The following is a 22,448-nucleotide window of genomic DNA, read 5'->3' as shown; positions in this document are numbered from 1 at the left end:
AGGGAATCATAATTTTGCAGTTGTAGAAAAACCAGGAGTATTCTTTTGTCATTATGCCCAGAGGTTACTCTACCTACTGTAAGGATTACAAGTAAAAAAAAAAAACATATTTCTCAGCACATGTGCATTCAAACATCAAAGGGACATGTCTAAATGTAGATATTGTACAGTATCCTGTTATGTGATTGATTAAGCTAAAAGGATACAAAACTCCAAAAGTGAAACTATGCAGTTTATTATGGTATGTATCACTGTGTTTTCTGTTTTTCACATGGCTGCCATACCTGATTTTAAGATTGGCTTTTGTTATGACAAAACTTTGTTTTATTTCAATCAAGCAATCAATCAGTTTTATCTATAAAGCACCCGGCATGTTGAAGGCAGCTTGCTGGAAACACGAAATAAAGGGTATTTCTGAACTGGGTTTGAACCGTCCAGGGTCACAGTCTGCAGGTGCAAATACCAGAGTTGTGAAGTAAACTGAAACTGGTGAGATACTCCCTTTTCCTCCCCTCCTTGTAAAAGGGCTGGTGGATAATAAGCGCAATGTACTTTCATCTTTTCTTCACTTCCCTGGACTAGCCAGGGGAATCATTGTCCATATTCTTTGCTTAATTTCTTAATAAAATAATAATAAAAATGCATTTTGATTTGTTATTGATTGACTCAGTGTTTCACCTTAGGTAAGACTTATTTATTTACTTTACACTTTAATGCCAAGCTCAGAAAGCATTAGTCATTTTTTTTTCATTCTGGAGTTTATTAATATTAACTTTCAAGTGCTAACAGAACACACCATAGCTACAAGTCTGAGAAGACAGGCTAACACAAGGGAGCTTAGAAGCTAACAATAGTTAGCCTGACCAGCTAGCACAAATGAATGACACTGAAAAAAAATCACAGAATTTAAATATGAACACAATAAAAATATATATTTTTTTATTATTATTTATATATTTTACCTCCACAAGACTATATAAACTGAATAGGTCCGGTTAACTGTTTGAAGTTGCATACAAAAACAGATACAAGAACACAAAGACAGTAGGCGATTCCTCTCTTAAAATAATTGATGAGTAGCAAAATACAGCCAGAGTGAATTTTAGTTTTCCTACTTTGTCATTCAAAAGATCAGTAAATCCTGTCTTACTATTTATTTTTAGTTGGGCAGTAAGAGAGAGGTCACACTAAGAGAAAGAAGTGGGTTCTTGGAGTAAAAAGTGTAAACTAATGCTTTTAGCACTGCTTTCTATTTGACCTAACAGAGAAAAACCAGCTGTGGACATAGGCCAAATGTGTTCATCAGTGGTTGAAATGAATCATTTCTGACAGATTAAGGGTAGCTGATTTCTCTTGTTTTCAGTTTGGTCCGAAGCTATATCCCAAGCAGGACTAAATTTATTTATTTTTTCTTTCCCCTGCAAGAACACCATAATATTTTGAAATGTGTTTTTTACAGGCCACATGTTAAAAATAAACATTATAAAACAATCTTACCTCATCAACCTTCTGTTCATTGTACACCTTGGTCAAGTCAATCAGGAGGCTGCAAATAATGACTAATAATCAGTGAAAATTCAAGGCAGAAAACAGTAAGCATAAAATGAGGCCAATTAATTCCATTAGAGGCAGGCAGATATTGATTTGCTGCTCAGTGTTATAGCACTGAGTGCAGAGTTATAGCTTTACCACAAATTAATCTATACAATTTACTGGTGGGACAATAACTGTGGGATAATCACCGGCTCATTACGAATAAGCTCTACATGAAAAGAATGTTAATAAATAGCTGCATTACAAGGAGTTTTGTTTATCCATCAGCTGAACAGATGAGGTGCAACAAATCCCGTTTCATTTTATAAGATGTGTGATAAAAACACAGCAGGGTAGGAAACAAGGGCAGCAAACCTTCCAAGGAAATCATCTTTGTCCGGATCTTCATCAAACAGCTCAATCTCCAGATGCTGACCAGAAGGTTCGTACACAAGAGCCTGATAGACACATAAACATGCAGAGGGAGGCTTGCTTAAACTACTAATCAGCAGATAGATTTTGAATTAAAGCAAACTGGGAGAAGACAATCCTAATATTTGGAAATTAAAACAGAGCTTAGTTCACTTCCATAAGAGGAAACTAACAAGGGGAACAAAATCAATCAGTGTTCTTCCTGAGATTATAAGATTAAGAAAAGCCCTTTGTCTGGAGAAGCATTGCAACTTCATCACCTCATAAACCTCATTCCACTTGGGATGGAGGCTCTCCTTAATCGTCTTGCTCTGAAACATTTGGTTGCTGACATGCAGGATGCCATAAGGGTCCGACTTTCCCTTGATGAGTCCTCCGAGAAATTGATCCTTGCCTTCCAGATCTTGAGCCTCGAGGAAGTGAATTCTTAGCACTCCCTGTGGAGAAATGCAGAGCAGAGGGATACATTGTTTTACTGTTAAGTGAAGTTCCAGGAGTTACTTGTTGTTATTAGCTTTTGAATGTCTCACCTGGAGAGACTAACTTTGGGAAAAGTTTGAAAGAAACAGTGTAGCTAAGATAAAAATTCATCATAACTGGTAACAGAAAAAAGTTCATTTAAATTGTCCACACACAATATGTGTGCTCCTTACTAGTCCAACACATTATTTTAATAAATATACAATTGTTTAACTTTCTATTAAACAATTGTTGGTCTTTATGAGGTCCTGACAGGCACGGGTCTTTAATCAGACCCAGCCAAGACTTAAGCCTGTTCACACATTAATAATGCAAAACATTGATCATGGTGCTACTTTCTCAAATGTTTTAAAACATCTTTACATAAAATGTATAAAAGAACAGAATCCTACTGGTATACATAACATTTCATGTCTCTTTTGTTCAATTTCATATGTTGTTTTTGTAATTAGGATTAGGGGTAAAGAATTACACTTTCTTTATTACACTTTCAAATCATCTTATCTTATTTCATAAGAGATCATAGGATATCGTTTTGTTTGTACAAATAAAAGATTAACCTAATCTTTTATTTATAATAAAATGTATTACTGATCTCACATCAAAATCTTATCTGTAATAGCTCTTACAAAAATGCAAATGTGTGTTATTTGCACCAGAAACTATCAGATAAAACCTGCAAATTTCCAAACTTGCTGCCATTGATAAAAGTTTGAGTGGAAAAGCTTTGACTTTTCTCAGAAAAACACTATATATCTTCTGAATAGCCTAGAGCTCTTTCATTTTCTGACAAAAGTAAGTATATTTCATTGAATTAAATGTGGCACTAAAGACAGCTAGGGCAGTGCAAGGTCGAGCACAGATTTTAGAAGTATGACTTGCTTCAGTACCTTAGGCATTGGAAATCGTAGCTTGGCCAGGTCCTCCACACCAACCAGAGGGATAGTGATTCGGTTGGGTAAAACCAAATAACTGTAGATTATGTCTTGAATCAGATTGTTAGAGAAGCCGCTGTAGGGACAGGAAGGACAGAGATGGAGGAAAAGGAAGATAAACAGGCTGAAGTATTTAGTTTTACAACAAAGACAGGAAGAATACTCTGTGGCTATAAATATCCTCTTACTGTCTAATTCTTTTGTGGTATATAGGAACATTGCTTGAGCTGGTTTATGCTTCTTCTAGATGATTCTAATATTTCAGAGATGCATGACAACAATGGTGAAGTGGCAAAACAAAATTGCACAGTGGTACTCTTTTATTAAGCTAACTTCAGAGGCAAAACTGGATAATTATAATCACTGAGAACTGTAATTAGAATGAATTTTCATCAACTGGTCAGGATTCTCCTCTAAGATAGATGGTTGTTATTACCAAGGAAGTGCCCAAGTAACATGACGTGTCTATTCTGATGAAAATTATTGCTTCAGATACGAATTAGATGCAATCCTGAAAAGGTCTTGGGAGTGATTTCTCAGCATTAATCAGCCAAAGAGGGAAAATGCATCATTGGCTGCAGGAAACATGATCAGGCTGCAAAAACAAATAACATCTTGTCACACAGAACTTAATGAGTTAATTCCCAGTGACTCCGACTCATTCAGTCATATAAAAATGTACCGCAGCTTGGTTTCAGTCTGCATGTAATTTGTGTCCAAAATTTGGAGAAAGCCATATCTATTCTGTCTTGTTGAATTCTTTATGTCTAAACCACAAAAAATCACTTAAAACACTGGTGACTCTGCTTCATAGGCGACTGATCTTATTGGAAATATATACTGTACATACAAACAGTGTTCATACAAACAGCTTCAAAGCTAGTCTGATCAAATAATAAAACAAAACAAATTAATAACAAATTTAATAGATGCAGGCAAAGAGAAAATTCATTGCAAGAGTTTTGCCCAAGGAACAATATAAATACAGCAGAAAACTGGTGTGTAACTTTTCTATGATTCCAAGTATTTCTGTAAATTATGGAGATTTGGGCTTACAGTTAATAAAAACCAAAACTTCATTTCCTTAAAAAAATAATATTACACTAGACCAATAAGAAGGATTTTTAATCCAAAATGGCTGCACCTGAAACTCTGTGGAAGAAGGCTTAGCCACCAAAGATCATTGCTAAAGAAGTTGGCTGTTTATATGTGAATCCAAAGATCATTGCTAAAGAAGCTGGCTGTTTATATGTGAATAATAATGGAAAATTAAGTGGAAGGAAAAAGTATTAAGAAAATCATGAAGCAAAGCCCAATCAAACACTTGGTGGGCATTCACAAGATCTTTACAGAACATGAAATCATTGCATCATGAACCAACAACTTCAGGACCTGGGATACACTGTTTCATTCCTTGCACTTTTGAATCACACCCACAAGCTGATAGACTAAATACCAAAAATCCAAGTGTAATCATAAAAATAATTAATTAATAAACCTCCGATGGATTTAATTGAAAGACCTGTTTATGGAGGTTTAACAGAATAAAGAGAATGAGATCTAGTTTTCTGTTCCATATCCAGAGTTCACAAGTTATTTGGTAGGATAAGAAGTATCGAGTTAATTTTATGTCTGCATTAAGAAATGAACAGAGGACTTCCATGCTCAGCTTAGAGATTAGTTAGCTTTAGGCAATCCAAGACTACTATGACAAAACAACAAGATAAAATACTGTGCAACACAAACGCTTGAGTGCTGACAGATTGGGTTACAGAAGAGCAGCGTCATCCTGATGCTTTTAATTCTGCAGCCTTTAGCATGATTTATGTCTCTAGACAGTGAGCACAATGCAACATGCTTTCTATCAACTAAATGATCTCTCTGAATTTTATTTTTACATCAATTTAGAAAATAATATAACATTATATATTGGTTAGTTGACACTGCTAGTTTGCATTGTGAGAGGAAAAACCTTTTACCTATTTGCATTGCAACTATTTTTAGAGTCATGCTAGTTTAGAAAACCTGCAGGTCTAGTAAATACTCAATCATCAACATAAATCTAATGTCAGCAAAGAGTTTCACATTCATTTCAAAATGTAAATTAAAATAAAATACAAATGTACTAGTTGTATGGGAACTGACATTTAGTTTCATTTGATTTACAGTGGCTTGCAAAAGTATTCCTGCTCTTTGTATTCTTTCAAATTTTAAGAGTGTTTCACCAATAGAATTTACTGTATAACTGTGACGTTTTTACATGTTTCAAACAAAACTTGACGGCGGTGCTAGGTCCAGCCAGGCTTTGTGGACAGCTGAATGGTTGCTATGGGAGATTAAAGGATTCCTCAGACATAAAAGAAAGAATCAAGGCAACACTTTAAGAATTGATTGAGGTTAATATCGTGTTATCCTGGAAGAAAACCTGTTTGAGGCTGCAAAAGACTTGAGGCTGTGGCTTAGCTTCAGATTTCAGCAGACCACATTATACCCAGAGCTATGAAAGGGTTGAGATCAACGTTCTGGCTAGAATGGCCCAGTCAAAGTCACTTCTAATTAAAAATCTGTGGCAATGTGCAAAAATTGCTTTTCAAATATGTTCTCTGTCTAATCAGACTGAGCTTGAGGTAATCTAGTAAAACTGCAAAAATATGAAAAGGTTCCAGGGTTGTGGATCCTTTTACATTGCGCTGCCCTTATTGTTTCATTATTTTTATTTTTGGTGTAATAAAAGTCAAGTAAATATGTTTTATTTGGCACGACTTAAAGGTAAGAATAGTAAGAATTACTTCCAAATTTTACAAACAGGATCCTCTGAGCGATTTTAGTTGCAATTATTAAAACACTTACTGTTTTTAACATGACAGAATAACACATTTTTTAAACTGATAAATTAACAGTAACTTTCATTCAAATGCTTAAAAACTAATACAGATTTGCAGTTGTTTTTAAAGTTTGTGATAATTAACTTTATCATAAACTTTCTCCACTTCTTTCATATTTGCTAAGAACTAAGGGCCCCTCCCTATTTTTTTTCAGTTTTATGCATTGTAACATTATAAGACCAACAAGGTCAACCCCAACTAATTAAACAGGTAAAATATAACCCTTCATTACAAATAAACAACAACTGATTAATAATGCATAGCCATAATAAATACTTACAAATAAGTGAGACAATACAATACCACAGTAGTTTTTTTCAGAAACATTATCTGGTTCATTAAAAAAATCAGAAAGTGAAACATAAGGCAAATTTACTTCTCAATGGAGACTTTCTGTTGGTCTGTTACCAAGAGGAAATTCTCAATTTATCCATCATCAGTTTATCATTGAGGGAAACGGTTATATGATGACAAAGCTGAAACATTACTGGAAAAAAGAGTTAAAGGGATTCCTGCTGCATTAGTGCTTGTAGTGGCATTTTTCTGCTCTCCTGGCATAAACACCAGAACACCCACATATCTGTGTGTGTGAGTTATTTATGTTAGTATACTTCTACGGACTGCATACATACTGTATATGCACTTTACTGGCAATTTACAACATGATGGTTATGGTTTTTACATACCATTGAGTCATACAAATTTCAATGCCTTCGCTGTGCTTGTGTATGATTTGTACTAATTGCTGTGCCAGTCACTTTATCATTTTTGCTGTAGCAGCTACCAGCCTGCCATAAAATCTATATGTTATAGAACAAACATTCATCGTCCACAGACGATAAATGCTGTTGGCATTAATAGTCCCTGAATGTGCCCTCTTGCACAGTGAAGATATAAATGTTTTCAGTTACACAGTAAAATGTTCCCTCATCAGCAGAACTCATTGGCACCTACATTAGGGTGTAACAGATATTCACAACTCTCCCAAGAAATCTTTTAATGCATTCTCCAATGGCAGAGGTTTAAATGTGCAGCATTGTGATCAAGTACTGGCTCCTTTGTAGGTTAATTCTGTTTTTGTGAAATTTGCATGTCTAAGATTTTCAAACAAACTTCAATATCAGACAAAGATAATTTCAGTATTTCCAAAAGGCAGTTTTATTATGATAATTTCATTTACAGTGAGTTAAAATGTATGCAAACTAACCTGTGCCTACATAAAGATGTAGTTTTAGTGTTTATCCTCATTGTGTTGTTTTATAACCAAGATCAAATCTTGGTTCATCCTGAATGGATGCCAAGAAAGGACTAAGAAATTAGATTTTTTTTTTTAAAGGAAGAAATATAATCTGTTAGATAGTTACATGCAGTTGAATCCAGCTCTCTTTTTAGGTTATCCTTAGGGATTTTTAACATCAACCTTGTAAGACTTTGTCTGTACACTTTCATATTCATATAATATCTAAATAGCAGGGCAGTACCAGGGCACATCTATTGATTAAAATAATAGATAGCATCTAAATCTGATGTGTTTGTGGCAGAAGAGTACAACTCTTGTGAATCCAATGCACAAATGAAGCCAAAACCATTTTCCTTTAGAAAAATGCAACAGATACATTTTGACAACATATTAGCCTTTTAAAATATACAATGATCCAAGCTGATACTGTGTATTCTGATGGGAAAGTTGTTCTCCAGTTACACTGCTGTATCTTTCAGCCCGATGTGGGCTGGGGGAGCCTCTGAGCTCCTGCACCGAGGACAATGAATAACGGCAAAACAAGCACAGGCACCAAAATGGATTGTGAATTCAAATTAACCAAAGTTAGCAACAATAAACAGTAGATTTAAGTACAATATTAATAAGTGTATAATTATAATTTTCCACTTGTCTGTTAATTGTTATTCTGCAAAACGACAACAGTCACCCTTATGATCACATGAGAATGTTTACAATTATAATCACAAACACTTGCTCAGTTTTTAAAACATTTCTATGCAATTAGAATCTACAGAATGTAATAAACATTTACTGCACAGTAAACCTTATGCATCTAATAAGACATTTTGCTTTTACTATCTGCCTGTACAACAGAAGCTTCTTCCTCCTTTACTGCAAGTGCTCCCCACTACCGCATCAACCAACAAACCCCAAGGTGAACAGATTCATTTCACCCCCGCAGAGCAAAGAAACAAAGGGATGAAAGATAGGGTCCACTGGGCTCTGCTTCTGTCAAGTCTTTCTTCCCCACCACTGTACGTGACAAGCAGTTGAAATCCCAGAAAATTACATGCAGTATTAATGACTCTGTCACTTTCACAGCAGTTTAAATAATATAGGAAACCACTCAAGATGGAAGCGAATAATTGTGTCTGAATGGCTCTTAATTAGCTCCCATTTGCTCTCTATCCAGCCTAGTTAATAACCATGGGGGAAAAGTTAAAGAATAAAGAGCAATAACGAGGAAAGAGTTTACAAAATAAAAAAAATTCTAGCCTTCTTGTGCTCAGTTAGATAATTTGCTTTAAATATACGCATGGATATCAAGGTGTTACCTAGTAATATGTGACTGATTGTCTTTGTCTATAATGACTTAAATAATGAAGGTACACGTCTATAAAAAAGCAAAACAAAAATGCATCTAAGGTCCCTAAGATGTAGCACTGAAAACTTCAATCATGTCTTAAAGTAGCTGCTTTTTTGTGGAAAAACAAGAAAATCAAGTTTGCACTGACTTACTTGAGCCCAGGAATGTCCAGGATATTTGAGAGGCCAGTCCAGTTTATGTCTAGAAGCTAAACCATAGGGAAAAAAACAAATAAACAAAAAAACAATGAGAACATACACATATACCCATGGGTAAGACTGCAGGAACAAAGAGTATGAATGACTTCAACTGGATTCAAACACTTAACGTTATTGTTTTCTGCCACCAACCTCCATTTACCGCTTGGCTTCATGTTTTCTGGCCAATAAACTGGCTGACTGATTACAGCACACACAGAAAACTTATCTCAAGCAAACTTATATATCAAAAGTTTTCTTGGAAAAGTTGCTCTTGTTTTATTCCAACAAACTTTTCTTACCTCATAATTCTGTCATATTTATTATCTTAGCCTCACCCAGATCACCCAGCAGCCCCTATAAAACATTGTCAACCTCTTTAATTCCCTTGACCTCAGAGTTTTCTGACTCATCTTAAAATGGATTAACTTCTTTTTCTCACAGGTTTAAATAGTAAACGGCACACAGTGAGAAAGAAAACTATTTTGGAGTCAGGCCTGACTGATTACTATGTAATATCAAACTTTTCATCAACTAAGAATTTAATCTTCATACTTTAATTTAAATTAATAGAATTTTAAATTTATGACAATGTTGATAAATATCTTCAGTTTTGTGCAGAAGTTTTAAAACCATCACCTATCCTTTCCATGCTGTAATATATGCAATGACCCCTACATAATATGAGAATTTGTAAGAAACGTCTTAAATATTTTTTTTAGAAATAAGTTTTTAAAGAACATAAATTCATATGTAGCAAAGCAAACATTTCAGTATTAATCTCTGTTTTAGAGATCACAAATTGAAAACCAAGCTAAAAACTAGAATATTTTATGAAAATGTGGGACTACCCTCCATTAGACAATGAAATGAGAGAAGAAACAAGGAATTTTTTTGGAGGAGACAGCTTAACAACAGGACACTCATCGTCATCACTAGAAAATGCTGTGTGGAAACTTCAAATATTTGTCAACCAAATCCACAACCCATAAAAGTCATGAAATGCTGCAGCCAGACCTGGTTATGTAAGTGGAAAATATTCCAGAGCTAATTTGTCAAAATGGAAGAATTCAAAAGACCTGTTTTTAGGGGTAGTCCACCAGTTACCCCTTTCAGTTAGTCTAGCTGGTGTCAGATGACTATCTAATAAGAACTCTACATTCCTAAAGTGGAATGTAGAAACTCTTCTCTCCATTTGATGATATAACTGTAGCAAAAAAAAAAAAGCATCTGTAGGGTCCTGGTGACTATTATCAACCAGCTCAGAATAAAAAAAAACATTCTGCATTTTTATCTCATTCTAACAAAACAGCATTTGTTAGTTTAATGTCTTTTCTACCTTGAGGGCCAACCAGAGGATACTTGGCTCCATAATGTCTGTGAAACACTACTGTATGTAAAATACTCAATGCAACAAACATATCGAGGGAATAAAATGTTAGAAAAGCTGGTGGACAGACAGTCCACAGACAGCAGGCAAGTCCTTCTGTTGCTTGGGCATCAAGTGACATACTAGCTAGCTACCATTGTGAAGTGGTATCTAAAAGAAGATACCACTTCACAATTTTCACCAGACAAACACTTTTTTTTTAAACCACACTTGCCTTTACTAGGTTCAGCTTGGTAGTATATATTTGAACAATATTTTCTCTTCAAAACTGCCTTAATCAGTCGTAGAAATTCAAAAAGGATCACAAATATTCGTTAAAGCTTTTGTTCTGTAAAGACATGATTACATCAAGTGGTTTCTGTAGATCTGTGTGCTGTACATCCATTATGTGAATTTCTTGTTTCACTACATTTCAAAGATGGTCTGGTTAGATTGCTAATTGGGTGGTTGGAAGACAAATTCTCCATCATGGTACACTACCCTGCTTAAAGTAGTTGTTAGGAGATTAGTACAGTATGGTCATAAAATCTCCTATTGTCAAAATGTGACATGCAGCCACATTTTTTCTTCGTACAGTAACTGATGGTAGCTGCACCCCTGCATGGTATCCTACTGCTACAGCCCATCTCATTGAAGTGGTGAAATGTTGCATTTTAAAATATACTACAGTATTCAATGCACCTTGTATTTAACAAGCTATTTTTGCTATTGAGCTATTTTTGCCTTCCACTCATGTTAATTAAACCAGTCTACCTGTTATCCTTTGGCCTCTGGATATGCTACCTGCTAGGAAACTTTGTTTGCAAAGTTTTAAGATGACATGTGTGAAAGTCCCAATAGAACAACAATTTGTAACCTTGTGTTACAAAACTGACACCAAAAGCATACCCTGATCACCATGGATATCAATATAAACAGAGTTAGAGTAAGCTTGGATATTTCTCTGTATAGAACTGCAGAAAAAGAGCTAAATGAAAGTGTTGGACATTTACAGTAACTACAGGAAAGAATATGTTCTTAAGGATTAAAACAAACGCTGCATGCAACATTAGACACAGTTTACAGTTTTAAGAAACAGCATTAAAAGCACATATCCCTGAACAGAAATGAACACAAAACACCTGCTTAATAATATATTCACAAAAGCCACGGAGGCCGTCTGGGGTCTCATTAGTTTTCAGAATAATGAGGTGAGGAACATTGTACTCTTGCTGCATGGAAAAGCTACTATCAATGTTATTTGTGATCACATAAAACCTACCAGTTCCAATAAGGAAAAGATGGGGGAAGGTTTGTGATAAAAACAAATCAAAGAGATGATTGAACAGAAAGAAGTCAGTGCAGGGATGCAAGCAGAATCAGCCTCTCAAAGGGCTTTGATCTGCTTCTGCCTCACAGCTCTAAAAGCAGTGTTTTCTTAATGAGCCTTTCTCACTCTTGTTCTCAGGCTCCCCTGCTTCTTCTGCAGCAGACTACAGCATACAACACCAAACGCTGCAAGGTGGAGGGGGAGGACTGCGGGACTGTGAATGATCGGGTGGGGATTCTCAGGGGGATTTGTGATGTAGATACAAGACTCCAGCTCATTGACAAAACAAGTGTGCTGAGAAAATATTTTACAATGAAGCTTTTGGAGATGGCTTGGCTGATGTGATGGATAAAACAGGGAACATTGCAATTTTGAAGGTTAATCATTGACTTCCTCTCCTGCACACAACTGCTACTTTTTTTGTTCTTAAACACATTTTTTTTTAATAAGAGCAAATTTAAGAAACACCTTGACCTCCACACAGACATGTTTGCACTGCTGCCTTGCAGAGATTTTAATCAATAACACTCTGTGAGCACTCAATCTGCAGCCCATCGGGTATATTTTAAGGAGAACATCTCTGGGGACCACAGTCAATATTTTTGAGCTTCCAGTGTAGAATACCAATATCTGAATACCAGAGAGCAGAGTCAATATCTACTGTACACTGGGTCCTGTTTTGCCTACATTTGGTCAAAGAGATACTGTACACCAAACCAGATAGTCTTTTTTTGCTGAAAGACTTGAATACACTCTTCATATTATAGCTAGCTATGTGGGAGCAGATATTTGAAGAAATAATAAATACAACCAGGATTGTATTTCTGGTGATTGTATTCCAAGTTTCTGGTGGGTGATACAATTTATGAGGGATGTGTGCCATATTCCTAGTCTCTAAATAGGATAATTTTGGTGATGAGGATTATACACATTTTCACTCATTTCATTTAAAACAATAACTCTGAATCAGAGATGCTGCAGTCTGTGTTTAATTGACATATTCTTCATCTAACTGCAAGTATCTGTCAGTGACCCGTGAAGATTTGGTGCAAAAGGTCCTTTCACCAAACTTTACACTTGACACAGTGCAATCAGAAAAGTATTGTTCGCCTGGCAACTGTCAAACCCAGACCTATTCATTGGATTGCCAGACAAAGAAGCATAATTTGCCCCTTCAGAGAACACGTCTCTGCTGCTTTACACTACTGCATCTGATGCTTTGCAATGCAATTGGAAACAAAGGCTTGTATGCAGCTATTAAGCCATGGTGATCCATACCAGAAAGCTCTCTATGTACTGATACTGACATAATCTGAGGACCACATGAAGTTTAGAGCTACTTAGTTGCTGACTCTTCAGGCATTTGGTGACCTCTGCACATTATGCATCCCAGCCTCTGCAGATCCCACTCTGATTTTATAGTGGCCTACCACTTTGTGGCTGAGTTGCGGCTGTTTCCAATCACTTTTACACTTAGCATACACTCAGCACTTAACAGCTGATCTAGGAATACTAATACCTTTCTTAATCATAGATTATCCAAGTTTTTTGTCTTGTAAATATGTCAAATTAATCTAGGTGTTTGGTGGAAATTTACTTTTCCATTGGTAATTTTTTTCTTTGATTTACAAGGGTCCTAATTCTCCACTGTAGGTAGAACAATTGTTTATGATCAAAATAATGTTTCACATTAATCAAATTTAATATAGTCCAATCTTAATCAAATGTATTTTCATGACATAGATTCTCTGCAATGTTTAGTTACAAAGTTTAAAATGTTAAAAGCCAAGAGCCAAAATACAGAAGACTGGTCTAACCTGGTGGCTCCAAAATCATTATAATTAGAGACACTCAAATGACCTAAGCAGCCTTACCAACAATTAAAGGCATTTCACAATAAACTTAAATCTTATATTTTATGGCTCACACTTTTTTGAGGATTGAGAGTGTCCTCTAACTGACGATTAAAGCTAAATGATGTTTAGCTTAAATGATGATGTTTATTCTATTACAACTTAAGAGAATCAGGAAGTTAGCTTAAAACATTTTTTTAATGAGGAAATGCCAGCAATTTCCCATAATGCTGAGCAACATCTTCAGTGAACAAACTGTGTGAACACAACTGTGTGAAAGCTCTTCAATGTGTGATTAATTAATTCAATCCAAAAACGCACACTGAAACTAACAATGAAATAATCATGTTTGCAGGACAAGCATCCTCCACAGATTCTCGACTGCAGTCCTCGGCGTCAGCAGTCATTAAACAAAGTGTTTGTTCATCAGAGCTGCAGCAATAAAATCTCACTGCAGAATGTGTTGCATCTTCTATTTACACCGCACAGAGTCACATCTATTGTGATCACACACAGTCCAGACATGGCTAAGACCTCACAGGATCTGGAAATGTCTCATTTATTATTCAGCGACCAGCCTCGTAGGAGAGGAGAATATATTATTTAAAGTCTGGTCCACACAAATTCTTGTGACTTTATTTTTTTTCTATCATAGGTTTGCTGATTTAGCATGTCATTTCTTCTTTACTACTCTAAACTAATGCTGTTATACTGCCATTTGTTTACATGTGGGATTACATCATAATTTATGGCCTGAAGCAGCTTCTTCCATCTGCCTCCTGTAGAGGAGTAATAGCTCAACTTTAGCTCGGTGCCTGGGGTAAAGAAATCTGCCAAAGTAGGTCTGGCTTGATCTGCAGCTATTTAAAGCGCCAGTAAAGCTCCACTGAGTCCAAGCATTTGCTATAAATCGGTCAAACAATTTTAAGCATTGCAGCAGCGGCTCAACAGAGGTGTTGAATTGTGAGATCGATAGAGCGCGTGTACTGGAAAATACCAACAATGTGGAGGCAAATCATGCCAGATGACTTTATCAGACAGTGCTTGATTGCATTTCAAGCAAAGGGAAAAAATAACTAACATCTATCAGGAAATTGAAGCAGTAAAATATAATCCAGGCACCTTATGAAGTGATTAAGGGGGGATTTTTTACGAATAGTTAGAAGAAAAGCAACAACTGGCTTATAAGATGTAACATACAGTCCATGGCAAAAGTACTTTTCCCTCCTTTTACTGAAATTCAATCACACACTTCACTGTGCATGACTTCGGATGATGGACAAACACAAAGTAGTACTTTAATGTGTTTTTGTGACATAGATACAAAATGATATATTGTTCTAAAATCTTTTTTACAACTACAATCTGAAATTGTGCCTTATGTTTGTATTCAACCACCTTGGGCCAAAACAATTTCTTTCTGAAAATACAACTGCAGCTCTTTCAGGTTATGGAGTATATTTTGTTAATTCTTCTTGTAAAATTAGCTCAAGCTCCATCAGATTGTATGGAGACCTACAGTACATGTTTCCGTAATGCATGGCAAATAGTTGGACCATCAATAGATTTTCCAACTTGAACTGAGAAACTCAGAATTTTTTCTTGTTGACATTTCTATACTGCTCTCTCATCCCAACCACTTAGTTTAGAGGAGATGCCTCTGTAAACTAAGGCTCTCAAGGCAGTAAAGTGAAGGCAGACATTTTACTGCTTTCCTATAAAGCTCACACATTGTTTTATAGCATAACTTTAAACTTCTCCGCAAATTTATCCCTGTGCTGTTTGCTGTATTCCTTGTTTTATAGCATAACTTTAAACTTCTCCGCAAATTTATCCCTGTGCTGTTTGCTGTATTCCTTGGTTTTCATGATGCTGTTTGCTTAAGAACATTCTCTGAGGTCTTTATCTTAGATAAATTGCATGTATCTAAGACAACTGTTACCACTGGACTTTATTTAGGCACTTTCAGATTCTCATATGTAAAATTCTTCCACTTTCTGGAAATACTATATAAAATACCTTTCATGGTAGAATTGGTGTAAGTAATTAGGTCAACAAGCTGGGCAAACCGAATGGCGGTGGCAGCTTTTATCTCCTTTAATGCATGCATTACAAATGCAAATATAATACTGAATGATTTTTACAACACAGGTTCTGGAATAGATCCAGAAGATATCTGGTCCTGTATTTCCACATTTAAGTTATCTGTTCTGATAATTGCTCTCTGTTTAGCATGTTAAATTGGATAATTCCCAAGCCTAGTTTGATTTGCACTTACTGGCTTCTTGAGGAAAAACAGGGACAGTCCTCCAACTAGAGGCACGTCCCCCAGCAAGGGTTCCATCACCACTCTCATTACACCGTGGATCTATGGAAACACAGGAGATAACAAGAGTAATGCATGTGGACATGAGAGAAGGAAGCTTAAGAGAGTTGGAGCTCGACATTCCTGAGCGGTGGAGCGGCCGGGGCTGGCACACACACACATGATAGGCTGGAAACTCGATCGCTGTCAGGCTTTGCACCTGCCAGCTTCATCCTCCACCTTTTCCATACTGTTTTATGGAAATTGCTGGGATTATAGAATCTGAAAAGGTTTAGTTGTGCTGTGTGGTAAACAAAATGCTGCTGAGAACACCAGCAGGGAACAAAAGAAATTTAAAAATGACTTAAACTCAATACAGCTTCTGGTTTATAAGAAGATAAACTGACGTCTGACCCCACAAAAAGCTAATTATATACTGTATGATCAATGACCAATAGGATTTAATCCAAGTGCTCCTGAAGCAAAAAACAACTTGTATTACTGCTGTTCATAATGACTGTAAAAGAGATGCTCTTTGCAGGTCTCCATGAGTTGCACAACGGGAGCAGGGTGCAACAAATGTTTCCTCAGGAGACGATATAAAAGCACTCTGAGGAATAATGCAGATTTCTCCTACCGCCTAATGATCGTCAACAGCAACACAGACAGAGCCGGGGAGATAGAAATAAGTAATGATAGGTTTAGACATCAATATGGGAACATATTGACAACAATTTTTACAGTTAAGCAATATTACAATTGTCTTTACACTTAATGATAATCGACAAGGAAGCCATATACAACGCACTGGAACACATGATCTAATAATAATTTATGTGCCAAGTAAAAATGTTTGTAAGAATAAATCTACTCCCTTAGTGCCTTGATCATGTTGTTATGACTCTATATGTTTCCCTAAAATAACTCTTTCTTTATATGCTTTACAGAATAGTCTTGTAAATAAGAAACGGCAGGACAGACCTCTGCCTCCCATCTCTGTATCCCTCTCTATCTGCTGCTGTATGACTTTTGTTTGATGGTTTTTGCTGAGACCAAAACTCAAGAGAAAGAGGAAGTACCTCAGCAAAAAGAGAGAAATGAATCAAACCAAAGGGATTTTCCTCACCTGAATGCTCTTAATCCCAGCTTTGCAGTAGTAGCGTTTGATGTCCACATCAATCTCAGTGTTCCCAACGAAGCTGGGAGGCAGGGACAAAATCTTATCAGGTTTCCATCACTTTTTATAACAATTTTCAGCTCTTGATTTATTTCCTTTAGGATTTCATGTTACAATGCTCAAAAAAATCAAATGCTCTTAAAAAATATACATGGAAACTGAGAACAGGTGAAACTGCTGCTAATAACTTTTGAGTGATTTTCACAGGAACAAAAGCTGATTATCCTGTTATTTTTATGTTAGTTTAAGAAAAATAAAACTGTTGTTACACTCAATTTTATTATTTAGAGTCATTGCCATGACACCTACTTATGAGTCAATAGTTTATAGTGTAGACTACACAATTCAATACTGTATTATAGTAGTAGAGTGCTCAGTGAGGGATGTTTCTTGACAAAACATTTTCTGTGTAACTCTCTTGATTCCAGGCAAAAAAAATGGCACATTTTGCATGACTGCTAATGAGAAAACAGACTTTTCTAAATTCAAATTACTTAAAAAACAAACTCTGTTATTTTTGAATGATTATATTTAAATAGATTTCAAAGTTAGCTTCCATGCTTATACATCCTCCAAGCTTATTCTCTCCTCAGTAGATGTATAAAAAGCCTTAAAGTAAAGTCAGCATCTATAGATAAGAACTGCAGCACAGAGTTGCACCTTGGGGGTCACCAAGTCTCCAAAATAACATTTTCTGGTTATTTTGGAGGCTTATCAAACTCTTTGTTTGATAAGTCTGACACAAAAAATATATTTTCTGTAAAACCATCAAAAATACATTTTCATCAAAAATACATGATCAGGTGATCATGTATTCAAAAATACATGATCACCTGATCAAAATGTGTGTTTTGATCAGATGATCCTAAGATTCAGCTTTACAGCAATAGGCAGTGCAGGTTGCTCTTGTGTTAAACAGGAGATGAATAAATAGAAAAGTCTCCCATGCCCAATTTTAAGTATGGTGAAAATTTTGTGATGCTGTGGGCCAATGACTTTGCGTTTCCAATCAAAGGCCATTGGAGCTTTTACGTTACATTACTTTACATTATATAACAAGAAAAAATCCTCCTTCTACAAGCTTTATTTATTAACATTGGATTTATTTCCTCACTGAATAGATGTACAAAAAACAAAAATATGATTTTTTCTAATTTTTCTAGTGTGAGAGAATGCCACAGCAAAAAATACTTCAGCATTTTTACAATTACTGCCAATTACTATGGAGGGAACTATAGGCATTTTATAAATAATACATACTTTAGTGATTTTATATTCCCTCAGAGATCTTTCTGGGCAGTTTGCAAGCCAAAAATCAGTGCCAACATGGATGCTTTTGATTATTTCTCAATTTCTCTGTAACTGCCAAGTTAAGGGTCACAAAAGTTGGAGGAGATGTGAAAAGCAAGAAGCAATTAAATAGATGATGGAGAAGTCTGGTCTTAGCAAAATTTGACTTTCTGAAACAAGGTTCACTGAGAGTTTGCTGTCAGCGCTAAATGTGGAATTATTCTGGCCAGGAGTAATATCTTAAAGAATCAAAATGGCAAATATTATTGACTCACCTGATCTGCAGGTCCATGATGATCTGCCTCCGATCCACATTTTCTGTATAAACCTTGACTCCATTGATCCTGAGCGGCTAGAAAATAACAAAAGTAACCATTATGGCAACAACACCACTCCAGCTGATTAACACTATAACAACACCCCCTCAACTCTCACATGCTTGGCACAAGGTCGACCTGTTTTCCAACTCCCCACCCACCCATCCATGGAAAGTATTTGTGACACTGACCTCTCTGTCGTGTATTTTCATGGTTGAGCTAGAACCTCCCCCAGCTGCCAGACAGCACCTGCTGACAGCGGCCTGTTTTGTAACTACTAGAGCAACACATCGGCATTTTCTGCAACACTCACTTTGTTTCCTATGTCGATCTTACTGAAGCAGAAGGTGCTGAGATGGACGTGGCACTCCTTCACCGCCGGCTCGATCATCTCGCGGAACAGTTTTTCCACAAACTGACAGATGTACGGCCACATCTGCATGACAGTCTGCAGGAAAATAAAGGCATATGTCACTTTTTAAGGACGACTTAAGTAAAATCTTTCAGATGTGTTGCTGCTAGTGTCACTCTGTGAATGACATATTGGTTTAAAATATTGAAAATGTACTTCTATTTTAGGAAAGCGGGGTCAGAATTGTTCCCATCAACTGGGACGTCAGAGCATGCAATTTTTATTCACCCCCCCTACTCAGAATGCCACAACTATTTTAATATATGCTCGTGCGTGACTTATAATGCACATCCTGGTTGTTGCCATGGGGATTCACAGCAGGCACAGCATGCTTCTCACACTGGTGCAGACACAAGGCTGCATATTTAAGTTAAATTTGCTGCAGTTTGACAGACAGAGTGTGAAGAGGAAAGGGTAGCAGGGTAATAGACTTTCAGTCTAGGAAACATCAATAAAAAAAAGGGAAAATAAAGATTCACTGAAGTAAACAAAGCAAAAGAGGCAGATGTTCAATTTATTTACCTTGTTTAACCACTCCACCCGCTCTACATCTGGGAAATGGACCTGCAGTGAAGAACAGAGGACATGTTCATTTAAAGAATACATAAAATTCTCATTTACAGAATCATAAGTTTTGCAGCTCTGCTTGTTGGCAGGTAAGTACATTCTTGCTCCATCTGTTAGTGCATCTGTATGTTTTTGCTCATGTTTTCTTTTTTTAAGAGAATAAGGCTAAGTTCACACAGCAGGTCAATTCCGATGTTTTGCTGAAGTTTGATTTTTTACTTGTTTTTGCAAGGTCATTCATACTATTAGTTATATGCAACCACAATCACGACTTCAGTGTCAATGATTTATAACCCCAAAGAAACCCGCATGCACAGAAGAACATTGTCGTCGCACAGCAGCCCACTGTTTACAGAAACAAGTAATGGATGGAACTGTTTATGGATCAATTTTGAAGTTTACTCAGCAATGGGAGCCGACAGTATTGTCACAAACTCATAACAAGATGAAGGAAGCTAATAAAAAGAAAGCACAACTAATAATAACGGCATTTTGTGGAGCATTGTGGACTGAGAGTCAGTGGTTTTCTGTTAAAATAATTTAAGTTATGGAGGCAACAGAGGTAGGAGTTCATCCTGCAATCAGTGGGTCGCTGATTTGAGCGTCCGTGTAATGCCCTTGGGTAAAACACTTCACCCACCTTGCCTGCTGGTGGTGGTCAGAAGGACTGATGGCACGAAATAGGTGCCTGAACTGTCAGCTGGTGCTACAATCCAGTAGCTTGCTAACATGATGATGGGCATGAATGGGACTAACTTATTTCACTGTAAAGGATCTTTGAATGTCCTGAAAAGAACTATATAATTCTGATAGATGTGTTTGAGATTTTGGGGGTTTTAAACCTATCATAAAACGGTTGAACTGATGTGAGTGGCTTTCAGATAAGATTTGACATGTGATGCAACAGCTTCAAGAGACAGCACTATTTCTCAAGACTCAGCATTCCTGTCAAAATGTGGACAGGAAAGTGACAAGAGCAGGGCTATGGGGAGCATAAAGTTTCAGCTAATATTTAAAAATCAGGTTTATAGTTTAATAAAGTTGTCAAGTAGAGCCGCACAGGCGTGAGAATATTGATTATTCAGTCCATGACATCAATGTGGAGGTGGTGCTAAACTTAAAAGACTTTGAGATCTTTAAACTATGTTTAACACACTGGTTTCATTTCTTCTGCAGCCTTCTGTTGGAGACAAAGAGTTACAGCTAAAAGGATTTGACATTTTTCTGACATAATTCTACTTTTATATTCAAAACACAAAGACAAAGTTCACAGAAAATGAGGTTATACCCAGATTATAGAAAGCATGATAACAGAGAAGACTGAGAGACGCCTGTTTAAAACCATGATTGTGGATGGGATTTTAATAAATAGATCACTCCAAGTGGTGCTTTTGAAATGGAATCAAAATTTTAAACTTTTTTACAAATCAAACACTAATGAGTGTGGCTGGTGAAATTATTTTCAGCCCTTTTTTATGCTGTAATCTCTAAATGACACCTGGAAGTGATTGCAGAGGAGCGGGCGCTGCTAGGGCCTTTATCTTCAAATGGAAAGAGTATGGCACACTACAAAACTACTCTAAAAGTGTAAAATTTATCAAAAAAAATAACATTATTACCATCTTTTTAATACACACACGCACAAGATGACGGGTTTATGATTCTTAAGCTATGTTTATAAAAATTCTATGTTCAATCTAAAAATATGAGGTTCGGGTTTAAACAGTCTAATAATTCTAGGCTTTACTCTGAAGAAAATCATATTGAGTCAAAAATTTCTGTTGTGAAATGGCTTTTTAGCGTAGCAGCTAATAGGAATCTAAACTAAGATACCATCTTCAGTGTCAGAGAGGCTTTAACATAACTTTAACATACCTTTAACATACCTGCGTCAAGAATGATAACCTCTATTCAGATGAGTTTTAGCCAAGAAGCAATGGAAAACTTGCTGTGGGTGTAAATGACATAACTTCTCCCTTGTTTAAACATTCATGTCGCCCCCTAAGGGAATGGCACCCTGAATGGTGAGCCACTGAAATGACTTTAAAAATGTCAAATAGATCTACGTACTACAACAATTCTTTTTCAGGTTATCTGCCTCCCTCTTACCCTCCCCCTAAATTCGTCCTCAGTCACAACAATCCTCTGCAAATTGTCCTGTACTGATTCTTGGTTTTCTCATCCTTGTCTTTCCCTACTACCTGGCAGCTCCATAGGCCAAATGATTTGTTTGTTCACAAAGAGCTGTTGGATATTCCTGAAATTGCAGCTAATTTTACTCCTGATAGTGTAAATCTATACATTGTGTGTCAGTAACACTCAAGGATAATTTTAGTGGATCATTCCTGACACAGATGACAGTACATAACATGCTAAAGGTCACAGAGAGTGATGAAAGCTGCTGAGAAAGAATAGAGTTGGGAAAGTGTGTTGATCACATTTATTATCAAAACATTGAACATTTTATACATTCATACTTGTATAAAAAGCCAAAAGTCTATATTATTCCCCACGATAAGCACTTATAAGTTACTAAAGTTAACAGATATTTGTTCTTTACTTTGCTTACATCTATGAAAATCGAAATACACAAGGTAGAGAACATTAGATTTTATAATCTTAGTGACACTGTAAATAATTGTTCTCTTTTTTGAATAAAAGGAATTAGATAATGATCTACATTTTCACTGCAAGTTTTGTTAATGGCTTTGAGACAATTTAACAGTGGTATTTATAGTAAAGGAGTGGTGTTTATAGTAAAGGTTATCAAACTATGAC

At 36.2% G+C, this 22,448-nt stretch overlaps 1 protein-coding gene across 5 annotated transcripts in view; it reads right to left on the bottom strand.

Annotated features, from left to right (window-relative positions):
- esyt2b (extended synaptotagmin-like protein 2b) overlaps positions 1–22,448 on the bottom strand; it is a 38,367-nt gene that overhangs the window by 13,598 nt on the left and 2,321 nt on the right. For 4 of the 5 annotated variants that reach the window (XM_028005210.1, XM_028005213.1, XM_028005211.1 and 1 more), the window contains exons 2-11: positions 19,626–19,667; positions 19,005–19,139; positions 18,650–18,726; positions 17,034–17,106; positions 15,881–15,970; positions 9,006–9,061; positions 3,336–3,456; positions 2,226–2,402; positions 1,909–1,991; positions 1,498–1,546 (exon numbers count right to left, since the gene is read on the bottom strand). In XM_028005210.1, the coding sequence (XP_027861011.1) occupies positions 1,498–1,546; positions 1,909–1,991; positions 2,226–2,402; positions 3,336–3,456; positions 9,006–9,061; positions 15,881–15,970; positions 17,034–17,106; positions 18,650–18,726; positions 19,005–19,139; positions 19,626–19,667 (903 nt within the window). Of the gene's footprint in view, positions 1–1,497; positions 1,547–1,908; positions 1,992–2,225; positions 2,403–3,335; positions 3,457–9,005; positions 9,062–15,880; positions 15,971–17,033; positions 17,107–18,649; positions 18,727–18,882; positions 18,931–19,004; positions 19,140–19,625; positions 19,668–22,448 lie in introns of those variants that run through there. The other variant, XM_028005214.1, reaches the window with a different exon arrangement.

This window comes from Xiphophorus couchianus, chromosome 21 (assembly GCF_001444195.1).
Source record: "Xiphophorus couchianus chromosome 21, X_couchianus-1.0, whole genome shotgun sequence".
Lineage (NCBI taxonomy): Eukaryota > Metazoa > Chordata > Actinopteri > Cyprinodontiformes > Poeciliidae > Xiphophorus > Xiphophorus couchianus.
Note: the sequence above shows the minus strand (reverse complement) of the source record. Positions and strands in the feature narration are given on the sequence as shown.